At 35.1% G+C, this 15,433-nt stretch overlaps 1 protein-coding gene across 1 annotated transcript in view; it reads left to right on the forward strand.

Moving 5' to 3' along the window:
* EXOC6B (exocyst complex component 6B) overlaps window positions 1–15,433 on the forward strand; it is a 530,863-nt gene that overhangs the window by 80,855 nt on the left and 434,575 nt on the right. Inside the window, exons 4-6 of the mRNA XM_081101107.1 lie at window positions 836–926; window positions 1,036–1,081; window positions 15,047–15,251. Coding sequence (XP_080957233.1) covers window positions 836–926; window positions 1,036–1,081; window positions 15,047–15,251 — 342 coding nt within the window. The remainder of the gene's footprint in view (window positions 1–835; window positions 927–1,035; window positions 1,082–15,046; window positions 15,252–15,433) is intronic.

A 15,433-nucleotide genomic window follows, 5' to 3' on the forward strand; every position in this document is an offset into this window, starting at 1 on the left:
GTAAATGGGAAGACTGGGACTAAAACTCTCTGATTTGCATGTAGTCCATTTTAGTTCTTTGTATTATGTACTTTACTTATTGCCTCATATTTATTGTTTATTCTCAATAATTTTGAAGATTAGCTCTTGATCATAACTTACTCAGGACCATTTTGTCTTGTTCTTTTTTGCATGGTATCTAAACATTTTAAGTTATGACTATGGGAATATTACAAGAGGCTATGTAGATAGATTAGTACTTTTTGAAAGTTTGGCACATATTTTAAATTTTGCAGAGAGTAAATTCTTCTAGTTTTATTGTGGTCTGACATTAGACCAAAGCCTTTAAAACAGCCTTGGGTAAAAAATTGAGTTACTCTTCACTAAACTGGAATTTTTGGAAAAGCACAACTTCTAAGTGTATGGTTTATTTATTGAAATAGAGTATTAGTTGAGATTAAAGACTTATTTGAAGTTGTATAGGAAGGGTTACTTTTCTCTAGTACTCTAGCAATGATGGAAGAAATATAGGATTTTTTCAGAAGATGAAACCATAAACCATGAAGAATCTGAATAGGGTTTGAGAAAATCTGAATATTTTCTTGTTTCTCCCTGGATAGCCTCTGAATTTAGGATTTCATTTTACCTAGCCTTTCCTTGTATCTTGAGGAGAAAGTAGGAAACCACAGAGGAATGTTTTACTGGTTGAGAAAGGTGGTTCTTTAGTTACTTGGCAGGTCTTACTATGAAACTGCCTGGGATTTTCTGATGAATTGAACACAGGGTGGAAAAATGTGACTGAAAGCTTTTTATTTACAGCTATTGGCATAATTCAGTTTTTTCCCCTCTTGCCAAGCTGGTAATAGCAATGGAAGAGCTGAAGCAGTGTCGACTACAACAGAGAAATATTTCTGCCACTGTTGATAAATTAATGCTGTGTCTTCCAGGTGAGGAACTAGAAATGGAGTAGGATTCTTGATGCAATTCCTTTAGCTTTAATTAGTGTTTCACTTTCTCTAAATAATGATTGTGTGCTTTTCCCCCTTCTCTTTCAAGTTCTGGAGATGTATAGCAAATTGAGGGACCAGATGAAAACTAAAAGGTAAGATTTTTTTATATTGAATATCTTTTGCTACCTAAAATTTCTATTATTTAGAATACTTTCAAAGTATATATTTCGCATAACCTTTAAAAATAAAGTTCATATAACATCTTCTCTAGACTTTTGTATAGCTATTGATTTATCCTAAGATTTATTTACATATACTAGTGTTATGCTGATTTATTTTGTCATGTATTATGTTTAATAAGAAACACTACTCAGTTTGAGTTTAGAAGACCCAGTCTTCCAGGGGAAAAACCTATAACTGTGTTAGTGATAGTTGGTTTGAGAAACATGCTTTGGTTTAGTATTGTAGTAGAATAAATAGTTACTGGTTCTGGTGCAGGTGTTCTCCATTGTAACAGAACCAATAGAGTGTGTGTGTGTGTGTGTGTGTGTGTAAATAGAGAGAGAGAGAGAGAGAGAGAGAGAGAGAGAGAGAGAGAGAGAGAGAGAGAGGCCACTTTAAGGAATTGGTTCACATGACTATGGAGGTTGGAAAGTCTAAAATCTGTGAAGTAGGCTGATAGGCTAGAGCAGCTGTGGGCAAACTACGGCCCGCGGGCCAGATCCGGCCGTTTGAAATGAATAAAACTAAAAAAAAAAAAGACCGTACCCTTTTATGTAGTGATGTTTACTTTGAATTTATATTAGTTCACACAAACACTCCATCCATGCTTTTGTTCCGGCCCTCCGGTCCAGTTTAAGAACCCATTGTGGCCCTCGAGTCAAAAAGTTTGCCCACCCCTGGGCTAGAGCAATGGTTCCCAACCTTTTTTTTGGCCATGCCCCATCTAAGAATCTCTAAAATCCTGATGCCCACCCCTGTGACATATAATTTTTATTATTCAAAAAGTAAACTCCTATTCATGTGGAGGAAGGCTAAAAGGCCATTAACTTGGTCTAAACAAGCTTCCAAATATCATGGCATCCATGAAAGAGAAAAATAAAAGGACAAAAGGACAGTTGAAGTACTGAGGAAGAAAATTATTAAGAAATTGTTAAAAAAAATGAAGTAATATGAAAATATAGCAAGTAAAGTTTCATAATATATAATAGAGAACTGAAATGCATAAATGTCACAATATATATTTACATACTGTATATGAGGCTCCTAGAACCATAAGAAATGCAAAAAATTCACTGTTAATAACTCATTCTCGAATTGGCCCCCCTTAAAAGTTGAATTGCCCTCCAATGGGGCGTGTGCCCCATGTTGGGAGCACTGGGCTAGAGTATCAGGGAAGTGTAAGTGTTGGTTGTAGCCTGAGTCTGAAGGCAGTATGCTGGCAGAATTCCCTCTTCCTCAGGGGAGGACAGTCTTTTTGATATTAAAGCCTTCAACTGAATGAAGCCCACCTACATTATTGAGAGTAATTTTCTTTATTCGAAATCTATTGATTTAAATGTTAATAATCTCATCTACAACATAACCTTCACAGACATATCTGGAATAATATTTGACCAAATATCTGAATACTGTGGTCTGTTCAACTTGACACATAAAATTAATTGTCACATGGGGCAAGGTCAAGGTTAAGTTCAGAGGATTTCTCTCCTGTGTGTTGTTCTGTTTATTCCAGAGGATATTCTATTGTGACTTTTTGGCTCTCCTTTCCAAACTAGAGTAAGCATCCCACTCTCTCTGCCTTGGGGTACCATGCAGTATCATGGGGGTATGTGAAACTGCAGGATATATGGGACACATCTTCTTGGAATGTTAATTTTACCCAGGTTTTGAGGGAAAAGTTATGAAATTAAAATGTATTTAATATTGAGATAAGAATAGAAATATTGTGAATAAAGATTCTACATTCTCGAGAATTTTAAAGCATGAGGCATCAAAATTTTTTTAATTTCTTAGGATTGTTTCCCAAACTCTATTCTTTTCTCCAGGAGACATGTTCATATAAATGAACATAGATAGAACAATATGAGTTATGAAAGTAGTATGATTTTCCTGACAATCTTTTTATAAATTTTTAATATTACAAAGAGTAAAAAAACCTTGTTTTTTCTCTGAATGAACAAATATTAATAGTTTTCCTGTTTTGATTCATATATATATAAAAATATATATAAACATATAGACAGAAAGAGGTAAAGTATATCATTTTAAGAAATTACAGATAAAAACTTATGTCCCCTTCCTTTGTCCTATTCCTTTCCCTACTCCCCTTAGGAAACCAGTATCATAAATATCATAAATTTGATGAGTGTCTTTTTGGTCCATGTTTTTTTTTTTTTTTAATATATTTTTATTGATTTTTTACAGAGAGGAAGGGAGAGAGATAGAGAGTTAGAAACATCGATGAGAGAGAACATCGATCAGCCGCCTCCTGCACATCTCCTACTGGGGATGTGCCCGCAACCCAGGTACATGCCCTTGACCGGAATCGAACCTGGGACCTTTCAGTCTGCAGGCCGACGCTCTAGCCACTGAGCCAAACCGGCTTTGGCGGTCCATGTTTTTAATACCTATAAATCATTGTATTATTTTATATTTTAAAAAATATTTGCATGAATGGGTCTCAATTCTCATTTTTTTGAGATTCACTTATTTATTCATTCAACAATAATGAATTGAGTACCTAAAGTTAGCATTGCTCTTGATGCTAGCGATACAGCTCTGACCAAAACAAACAAAAATATCTGCTCTAATGGGGCTTATATACTAATAGAGGACTGATTTTCTTTATTTATATAGGTGGATTTCCCTTTATTTTTTTTCTTTATTGTTGAAAGTATTACAGATGTCCCCTCCTTTTTCCCCCCATTTACCCCCTTTACCCCGCACCGTCCCTTTCCAGGCCTTCACCACTCTATTGTTTGTGTCCATACATGCATATAAGTTCCCAGGTTAATCACTCCCACCTGCTCCCCACTCTTACCCCCCACCTTCCCTCTGAAATTTGTCAGTCTGTTCCATGCTTCTATGTTTCTGGGTCTATTTTGTTCATTAGATTCTACATATGAATGAGATCATGTGATACTATCTTTTTCTGACTGGCTTATTTCACTTAGCATAATACTCTCCAGGTCCAAATGCTCTGTAGTAGTCTATTATATGAATAATTCACATTTCCTCTTACAGTTCTAGTGGCTGTTAGAAAGTGCTGTTCACCAGTATCTCTAGCTGATCCTTCTCTTGGCACATAGTAGGATTATATTTTCTTGAGCTCGCTTGGGCTGTGTAACTTTTTGGCTAATAAGATGTGAGCAGAAGTGATGAGTGTTACTTTTGGGTAGGGCAATTAATTTCTAGTGTAAGTCCCTCCAGAGTTTTATTTTCCCCTGGTCATGACAAATGGTAGCTTTAAAAGATGGTGTTGAGTTCATATTTGTAATGAGCAGAGCTTCCCTGCCAACCTGTTATGGGTGTATAACATGAGTAAGTTATAAATCTTTGTTTTAAGCGGCTGAGATTTTTAGGATTGTTGTTACTATAGGATAACTGACCTGACTGATGCTATGCGAGTCATTTGTTATGTTTCCAGTTGTTTGCTATGCAGACAATGGTGCAGTAAATATCCGTGTTCATGTCTCTTTGGGCTTACATTCAAGGTTTCCTGAGAACAGTGCTCTTCAAATATTGCTATGTTTACAAATCACCTGGGGATTTGTTAAATGTAGATTTTGATTGAGTGGGTCTGGGTTGCAGCCACAATGCAACAGAGAATAGAAATAAACATTGATAGATTAGTAGCATCTAATCCTCATACTTGATTTAAATTTAATCATGTTCTTTATAGCAAAAGAATCTAGTTTAAATCATGAACTACATCTAGGGCTCGTGTCCCTTAAGTTTCCTTCAGTCTGGAACTATCCTTAGTCTTTCCTTGATTTTCATGACCTTGTCACTTTTGAAGATTACAGGCCATTTATTATATAGAATGCCTCTCAATTTGGGTTTGTCTGGTTATTCCTAATGATTTGATTCATGTTGTGTGTCTTTGGCTATAATATCATAAAAGTGATCTCATTGCATTCTTTCAGGTGGCAGAAAATTTGATTTGTCCTATCACTGATTATATTCACTTTGATTACTTTATTTAGATGGTGCCTGACAGACTTTTCCATTGTAAAGTTACACTTTTTCCCCTTTGTAATGAAAATTTTGGGGGGAGGTCTTTGTACTTATGTTTATTTTTCTTGTCTTATTGAGCTGGCTAGCACCTGCAGTGCAGTGTTGAATAGAAGATATTTTTGTGCTGATCTTAGGGGGGGAAGCATTTCACCATTAAGTAACATGGTATAGTTTTTTTGGTACATGCCATTCATATGATTGAGACAGTTCCCTTCTTTTTTTGGTTGTTGAAAGTTTCTATTAGGAATAAAAAATTTTTTTCTATGAAAATTTTCATAGAAAAATTTGCTTTTTCTATGTCAATTGAGATGGATATGATGAATTTATATGATGAATTACATTGATTAATTATTGAATGTTAAACCAAGCTTGGCATTTTGTGGAATAATTTCCATTTGGAAATGGTATATGATCTGCTAAAATTTTGTTAAGGATTTTTGCATCTATGTTCATAAGGAATATTTATATTTTTCTTTTTTTGTAACATGTTTTCTGATTTTCGTATCAGATTAATGCTGGCCTCATAGAATGAGTTGGGAAGTATTCCATCTTTGATTTTTCTGGAAGAATTTGTATAGTGTTGGCATTGCCTTCCTTAAATATTTGGTTGAGTCTACCAGTGAAGGCACGTGGACAAGGAGATTTGTTTGTTTTTGGTGAGAAGGTTTTCAACTACAAATTTAATAATAAAAAAATCAATACTGAGTTGTTTGCATATTTGTTTTTTTTCCCAGTAAATTATGCTTATTTGTGTCATTTAGTAGTTTGTCCATGTCACCCAAGCTGTTTAATTCATTAGTAAAAATTGTTCATAATATTCCCTTATTTTAACATGTGTATGCTCTCTATAGTGTTACTTTCTCTTTCATTGCTTATGTTATTTATTTATTTATTTTTTATTGCTTAAAGTATTACAAAGAGTATTACATATGTCTCCTTTTTTTCCCCCTGCCCTTGACAATCCCCTGGACTCCCCTACCCCCCAGTGTCTTATGTCCATTGGTTATGCTTATATGCATGCATACAAGTCCTTCAGTTGATCTCTTACCCACCCCCCTCCTGCCCTCCCACCCTCCCCGGCCTTCCTGCTGTAGTTTGACAGTCATTGCTTATGTTTTATATTGACAATTTATATCTTCTCTGTCTCTCTTTTTTAAAATTTATTTTTCAATTTTAGTTGATATTCAGTATTAATTTCAGGTATCTAATAAAGTGATTAGACATATACCTTATGAATTGATCACCCTGATAAGTCTAGGACCTATCCATTTTTGCCTCTTTGTTTCTGTCTCTCTGATTATTCTAGCTAGAGGTTTATCACTATTATTAATTTTTTTCAAAAAGCACCTTTAGGTTTTATTGATTCACCCCCCCCCCCGCCCCATTGTCTATTCTATTGATCTGTGCTATTAACTTTAGTATTTCCTTCCTCCTGCCTACTTGGGGTTTAATTTGCTTTTTTTCTAGCTTTATAAAGTGGAAGCCTAGAGCATTGATTTTGGTTCTTTGTCTTCTAATGTTGCCATTTAAAACTGTACATTTTTCTCTAAGTCGTGCTTTAACTGAAGTTTACATGTTTTATGATTCTTTTCTTAAATATTTCCTAATTTCTCTTGTGATTTTAAAAATTAAATTTGCTAACTATTTAAAAGTGAAGTAGTTAAGTTCCAAACATTGGGGGAGTTTTTCAAAAATTTTAAAATTTATTTGTAATTTAAGTTCATTGTGTTTACAAATATAAAAAAAATATGGTTTCAACCTTTTATGTTTGTTGAGACTTGTTTTACACCTATCATATGGTCTATTTTGGTGAAAATTCCATGTACACTTCAAAATAATGTATGTCTGTTGTTGAGTAGAGCATTTTTTAAAAAAATAGATTTTTATTGATTTCAGAGAGGAAGGGAGAGGGAGAGAGAGAGAAACATCAGTGATGAGAGAGAATTATTGATTGGCTGCCTCCTGCATGTCCCCTACTGGGGATTGAACCCGCAACCCCAGGCATGTGCCCTTGACTGGAATCAAATCAGGGACCCTTCAGTGTGCAGGCTGATTCTCTATATCCACTGAGCCAAACCGGCTAGGGTGAGTGGTGCATTTTAAAAAATATATATTTTTTTGATTTTTTTAACAGTGAGGAAGGGAGAGGGATGGAGAATTAGAAACATCGATGGGAGAGAAACATCAATCAGCTGCCTCCTGCACAACCCCCACTGGGGATGCGCCTGCAACTGAGGTACATACCCTTGACCAAATCGAACCCGGGACCTTTCAGTCCGCAGGCCGACACTCTATCCGCTGAGCCAAACTGGTTAAGGCGAGTGGAGCATTTTTTAACTGTAATTTTGATACACTTGGTTGATAGTGTTGTTCAAATTTTCTATATCCTAATAATTTTGTATTTGTCAATTGTTGACAGAGGAGTATTGAAATTGCCCATTATGATTGTGGATTTGCATAAGCTTTCTTTTCTGTTCTATGTGTGCTTTGACTCTCTCTTATTGGGTGCATACACATTTAGCATTTGTTATATCTTCCTGATGAACTAACCCATTTATTATTATGGAGGGTTCCTCTGTATCCCGGGTAATATTTCTTTTTCTGAAATATATGTTGTTTGGTATTAATGTAATCATTGCTGCTTTCTTTTTGTTTAATTTTTATATTGTGTCTTTAAAGTTTTTTGTCTAAAATATTTTATCAGGTTTTTTGAGATATATTCACATACTATTTAATTCATTCATTTAAAATGTACAATTCAGTGGTTTTTAGTGTATTCACAGAGTTGTGTAACAATCACCACTGTCAATTTTAGAATGTTCTTATTCTTTCCAAAAGAAACTTTGAGTTTCTTAGACGTCACTACCCAATCCTCTTCTGGTCCCTGTCTTTCCTTGCCATCTATGGGGAACCACTAATTTACTTTCTTTCTCTATAGATTTGCCTATTCTGGAATTTCATATAAATGGAATAATACAATATGTGGTTCTTTGTGATTGGCTTTTTTCATTGAACATGTTTTCAAACTTCATTCATGTTGTATTGTATACCAGTGCTTCATTTCTTTATATTGCTGAATAATATTTTATTATAGGGATATGAATTTGTGCACAGGTGGGATCCCTCTGGGTGGCCTGCAGGGATTGAGCCGAAACCCACAGTCCAATGCCGCCTGCAGCTCCTACCTGCTGCTCCCGCTCATCTCGGCCCCACTGTGCCTGCCGCAGGCTCGTGCCCAATCAGTCCTGATCAGGAGAGGCTCACGCTGCCACAGCAGCGCTCTCCAGCCATGAGCCCTGAGTCTGGCACCCTCCAAAGGGGAGTGGCCTGTGGGATAGGGCTGAAACCGGCTGTCCAACATTCCCCAAGGGGTCCCGGATTGCGAGAGGGTGCCAGCCAGGCTGAGGGACCCCACTGGTGCATGATAGGGCCAGGGAGGGACTGCGGGAGGGCTCCAGGGCATGTCCGGCCCATCTCGCTCAGTCCTGATTGGCCGGACCCCAGCAGCAAGTTAAACTGCTGGTCAGAGCATCTTCTCCTTGGTGGTCAGTGCCCGTCATTGTGAGCTGTTGAGCAGCCTTAGCATATCATTAGCATATTACGCTTTGATTGGTTTTTCCGTTCTGTTGTTTGGTCTATTTGCGTATTTCCCTTTTATTATATAGGATATCACATTTTATTTAGTTATCAGTTGATGAACATTTGTGTTATTTTCACTTTTTGGCTTTTCTGAGTAATGCTGCTATGGATTTTTGTTTATAAGTTTTTTTGTGTGTGTGTGGAGATATGCTTTCATTTCTCTTGGTTATATACGTAGGAATAGAATTGCTAGATCATGTTTTAACTCTATGTTTAACAATTTCAGGAAGTGCCAGATTATTTTCCAAAGCAGCTGTGCTTTTACCTTCCCCCCATATACCAGCAGCATGTGAAGATTTCTATTTCTGCACATCCCAGTCAGTACTTATTTTTATTTGTCTTTTGATTATGGCCATCTTGGTGGGTGTGAAATAGTATCTTATTGTTCATCTTCACTTTTTTGTTTTTTTTGTTTTTTTTATTGATTTTTTACAGAGAGGAAGGGAGAGAGATAGAGAGTTAGAAACATCGATGAGAGAGAAACATCGATCAGCTGCCTCCTGCACATCCCCCACTGGGGATATGCCCGCAACCCAGGTACATGCCCTTGACCGGAATCGAATCCGGGACCCTTCAGTCCGCAGGCCGACGCTCTATCCACTGAGCCAAACCAGTTTTGGCTCACCTTCACTTTTGAAAACTATTTTTGATGGGTATAGAAGTCTAAGTTTATAGATTAATTAGTTCTTAAAATGTCATTTCTTTGACTTTTGGCTTATGTAGTTTTCTAAGGAGAGGTATGTGATCAGTCTTACATTTGTCTGTCTATACTTAATGTGCCATTTCTCCATCTTTTGTAAAACTTTTGTCTTGCCCTGACCAGGTTGGCTCAGTGGATAGAGCATCGGTCTGTGGACTGAAGGGTCCCGGGTTCGATTCTGGTCAAAGGCATGTACCTTGGTTGCGGGCACATCCCCAATAGGGAGTGCAGGAGGCAACTGAATTGATGTTTCTCTCTCATCGATGTTTCTAACTCTCTATCCCTCTCCCTTTCCCTTCCTCTCTGTAAAAAATTAATAAAATATAAAAAAACCCACTTTTGTCTTTATCATTTGTTTTCAGCAATTTGATTTTGATGCATGTGTGTATTTATCCTACTTGTGTTTTGTTTAGCTTCTTGGATTTGTGGGTTTAATTTCCCGAAAATCTGGAAAAGGTTCAGATACTATTTTTTTCAAAGATTTTTTTTTTCTCCTTTTTCCATCCTTATCCTGGGACTTAAATTACATCTATGTTGGAACAGAGGATCTATTCTGTTTTTTACCCCTCATCTTTTTTCTCTCTGTGCTTTACATGGTATAGTTTTTGTGTTTTTTTTTTATAATATATTTTATTGATTTTTTACAGAGAGGAAGGGAGAGGGATAGAAAGTTAGAAACATTAATGAGAGAGAAACATCAATCAGCTGCCTCCTGCACACTCCCCACTGGGGATGTGCCCACAACCAAGGTACATGCCCTCGACCGGAATCGAACCCGGGACCCTTGAGTCTGCAGGTCGATGCTCTATCCACTGAGCCAAACCGGTTAGGGCAACATGGAATAGTTTTATTGCTGTTTTCAAGTACACTGATTTCTCTTTTTTGCATTGTGTAAAAATTCCCATCCAGTGAAATTTTCATTTCAGAAAATATATTCCTTACATTTAGGAGTTCCATTTTTAAAATGTTTAATTTCTCTTATGTTTGTATTTTAAAATACAAGTATATAGCTCTACTCTCTGTTTTCATGTACTTCTTTGCTAGTTCTGTCACTTGGCATTTTGTATCTCTTTCTGCAGACTGCTTTTGTTTTTCCTAGTTATAGGTCTTTTTTGTTGTTTTTGTTCTTATCATGTCTAATAATTTTTGATTGCATAATGGACATTATATTATCTTGATGTGTCTGGATTTTGGGGGGTGTTTTTTTTTTCCTTAGAGAGTGTTGGTCTTTGTTTCAGCAAATAGTTTAGTTGTTTGCAGGTTTGTTTAAACTCCATTTTTAAGCTTTACTAGGCTTACCTTCATTCAGGGATATTTCACAGTAGTATTCATCTTCACTGAGTAACTCAGGAATCCTCAAGGACTCTTCAGCTTGGCTGTTTGAATATTTCTCTACCCTGTCTGAGCTCCTGGAAGTGTTTACCTTACATCTCCATGGTCTCTGTCTCTGTCTCTCTCTTCTCCCATCTTCCCTCCCTTCCCCACTTTTTCTTCCTTCGTTTTGCCTGTCCATATGGAATTTCATTTTTCCTATGCCTGGCCTAGTACTTAGCAAACACTCAAGGGAACCCCTGTGTAGATTTCTGCATTTCTTTTCTGCATTCCTCCTTTTTTCTTTTTGAATTCTGCTGCACAACCTCAAGGTGCATCAGCTTTCCTGAACTCTTCTGTCTGACTCCAATGCTGCTAAGCTGCTGGGTTCTGTTTGGGTTTTCTCTGACTTTGTCCATGATCTAGAAATCACCTTCTGATAGATAACTCAGATAATTATTAAGCTCACCTTATCAGTTTCCCTTTTTCAGAGATTGTATAGTTCTGTGTTACCTGAAGTCTACTATCTGAAAACAATTGTTTTATGTATTTTCACCAGTATTCTACTTTTTAAAAGTGGAAGTTCATGTCTGTTTCTTATTAGTCCTTCATAGCTGGAAGCATAGTTTATTTTTTTTAAAGCTGTAATTACTGATTATACTACTAGGTTTTATGTTCCCTAAGGAAAGATATCCGACCATCTTTCTATCTTTAGCTCATAGAAGGGATTAAATAGTTGTTAATGATGCTCTTTGATTAGGAAAGGCACTAATTTTCTATGGTGAAAGTTTTTATTTCATATTCTTATCATACTATGAATTTTAAAAAATTGTGATCTGCTTTAAAAAATCACTATTAGCCTGGCCGGTCTGACTCAGGGGTGGAGCTTCACCCTATGGACCAAAGATCGTGGTTTGATTCCTGGTCAGGGCACATACCTAAGTTGGGGTTGCAGGCTAGGTTCCCAGGAGGCAGAGCTGATCAATGATTCTCTCTCATCATTGATGTTTCTATCTTTCTCTCCCTCTTCCTTCCTCTCTGAAATCAATAAAATATATTTTAAAAAAAGATCACATTAGAATTTTAAAAACCATTTTTGTGAAACAGTTCTGCACCATGGCAAGGAAGTACCAGCATTTAATTAGCCTAAAATCTCTTCTCATGATAGCATTCGACCATGCCTAAATTATTCTGACTTTAGTTATTCAGTTTATAGAATTTTTTTAGACCTCTTTTCCTGTTACCTTTCTTTTTATTCCCTTTTTTAATTTTATTTATTTTCTTTTTGTTCACATTACTATAAGGTAACCTGCATGAGGGGAAGAGGCAGATAGCTAGCACACATGCAAATAAAGCTTAGAATTCGTTTTTGATTCAGTTTTAATAATGTTTAGAGGTTGCCAAAGTAATGTCTAAATCTTGTTTTAGATTTCCATGGCTGTTGGAAATAGAATTATTTTTCTTTTGGTGTCTACTATACAGGTGTTTAATTGGCTATCATTCTTTAACCTGTCACTGATATTTGAAATACACCAGAAATTTGTATAATCTTTTTGATCTGTTATAGTGGGAACATGAATATGATAGAGAAAAGACAATGGGGAAATAAGGTAACATTCTTTGTTGCCGGGAATCACTGGGTTTTATACTAATTAGCTTTGGTGGAGTTGACCAGATGTTTTCGGCATGCAGCCATGTGTCTCATCAGTGAATGTGTCTTGCAGGCAACATTGTTAGATTTTTCTCATTCTATAAACAATGTTCCAAAATATAACTAAACCCCAAAGTGTGTTTATCTTTTTGGCTTAATTTCTGGCTTTCTGTCCATTCTAAAGTTTCTCTCTAGAGAAATTGCATTTTATTGCACATAGCTTTTTATACCTAATTGTACTATAAACACCATTCTGTTTACACAAACCATGTGAATTGCACTGTTTTTGAGTCTGTAAAAATTTAATAAAACCAACCATTTCAGATTAAACTGTAATTATATTTCTAAATTTAGAAGAAATAAACCTTTCTTCCCTCTATGTATTTGACCGGGCTGGACTAACTTTTTTATTTTTGGAACACACAAAGGAAAAACAACAACAAAAACTTAAAATAAAACCAATCTCTAATCTTTAGTTTGTGGTATTAAATGCATTTGGGCAAGAAGAGAATTTCATTACTGTGAAATTCATTCTTAAAACCTAAAATAGGGCTGTAAGTACTTTATTTATAGATTTGGGATTGAATTTTTCCTATATAAATATATCATTGGAAATTAGGAAATTAAAAACATGAAGAAAATTATCAACCATAATGTTGCTATCCAAAGGGAAAAAATTATGGTTAACATTTTTGTATATATTTTTCTAGTCATTTTTCTATGTCCTTATGTTTGGGTATATTTAGTGATTATATAGTTTATGCATGCATATATATTCATAATCTATACATGTATACATACTTATGATGTTGAAAAATGTTATGATTATACTTGTAAGTTTGGATTTTTTAAAAAAATTCTCAGCTGAGGGTATTTTTTTAAATTGATTTTTAGAGAGAGAGTGGAAGGGAAGGGGGAGGGGAAGAGAGAGAGAGAGAAACATCAATGTGAGAGAGACACATTAATTGGTTGCCTCTCGCCTGCACCCTGACCAGGGCCAGGGTTAGAACCTGCAACCCAGGTGCCCTTGACTGGGAATCGAACCCGAGACCCTTAGGTGCGTGGGCTGATACTCTAACCACTTAGCAGTACTGGCCAGAGCTGTAAGTTCTGTTTTTGAAATAATTTTCATACAAAAGCATTATAAAAATTTTGCTATTTTATTAGTCTTTTACTATATAGATCTATAGTAATGTGTCTAATTCCTTGTTATTTGACATCTAGATTAGTATTTTTATTTGTTAATATAACTAATTCAAGAAACTTATGCATCTAATTTGTGTTTGTTTATTTTTGAAATGTAGCTGTTTAGAGTACTCGTGTTGGTAAAATTCTTTATTGAAAACTTGTATCATTAGTACAAATTTGTTTACCAGCAGGCTGTGAATTATCATTTATTGAAATCCCTGAAAATGTTACCCATGATCTTTTAAAAAATATTTATCAGTTTGAGTGACAAATTTATGTTTTTGATTTGGATTTATTAACATATCAGTTCAACTTCTTTTTTCAGATATGGGCCTTCTAAAAAATTCTTTTAAGACTTTTCTTGTTCACTGCTTTTAAAAAAGCTTAAGTGTATATGTTGCAGATAATCTTTACCAGGTTGTTGTTTTCTCTTTATTCTTTTAATGCATAGCTTATTTTGTTTTTACCTTGTCACCTTTATTATTATGCTTATGGAAGCTTTTCTTCCTGTTAGATAAATATTGTCCCTTTATCGTTATGAAATATTTCTCTGTATTACAGCAATATTTATTGTCTTAAACTATTTTCTCTTATACTAACATAGCTATTTAAGCATTTTTATGATGACTTTTTGCATGGTATATCTTACTTTTTCTGCTTTGTAACTTATTTGTTTCTTAGAATTTAGAGTATGTTTCTTATAGACAACATATAATCATATCATGCTTTTTAAATCCTTTCTGACAATGTCTGCCTTTTAGTTGGAGTGTATGTAATTGTTGATATGGTTGGATTTTGCTCTTTTGTTTTCTGTGTTTTTCATGTCTTTTTTGTTCTTCTGCTTTCTCCCTTTTTTGGAGTTAAATAATTTTTAGTGTGATATTTAAAAATACACCTGTTAATTTTTTAATGATTATTTTTGAGTTATTTTTTTAGAGGCTGCTCTATGGATTATAATCTGTATCTTAATTTATTACAGTCTACTTTAGGTCATTGGTGGTACAATTTTGGTATAATGTAGTGGCTTTGCTTCAACTTAGCTCCATTTATTCCTTCCTCTTTTGTACTATTTTGCCATATATATTATATCTATATATTTTATAGAGTCTACAATGCAGTGTTATAATCATTGCTTTAAAAATCTTTTCATGAAATTGAAAGAAAAGAGAATATTTTTTTTATTATAATTTACTTGTCTTTTAATGCATATATTTATTAATTGTTAATAATTTGAGATTTTCCATGGATGTTTTTATTAAAAAAGTTAATACTGTATTTGTCTTAATGTACAGTGAAAACTAATTCAGGCTAGCAATTTTGCCTGAGGAATATATCTGTGACCCTAAAACAGACTGAGTTGAGCTAAAGGTGATATAATTCCTTTTATAGGCATTACCCTGCACTGAAAACTCTGGAACATCTAGAGCATACCTATCTGCCTCAAGTGAGCCACTATCGATTCTGCAAGGTGATGGTGGATAATATCCCTAAGCTTCGTGAAGAAATTAAGGATGTCTCTATGTCTGATCTCAAAGACTTTCTGGAGAGTATCCGCAAGCATTCAGACAAAATTGGAGAGACTGCCATGAAGCAAGTAGGTCTTGGGTTTATGACAGGTTGGCCAATGACTTTGCAAGTGTTTTGTTAAATTCTTATGCTTTGTGTCTTAATTATTTCTTGTCATTTTAGGGAAGTCCTTCATCTTTCTGGGAACACACAATTAAAAAATGTGTTATATTTTCTTAACAGAGAAAGGAATTAATTATATATATATAC

This window comes from Myotis nattereri (assembly GCF_964212035.1).
Source record: "Myotis nattereri genome assembly, chromosome: 10".
Lineage (NCBI taxonomy): Eukaryota > Metazoa > Chordata > Mammalia > Chiroptera > Vespertilionidae > Myotis > Myotis nattereri.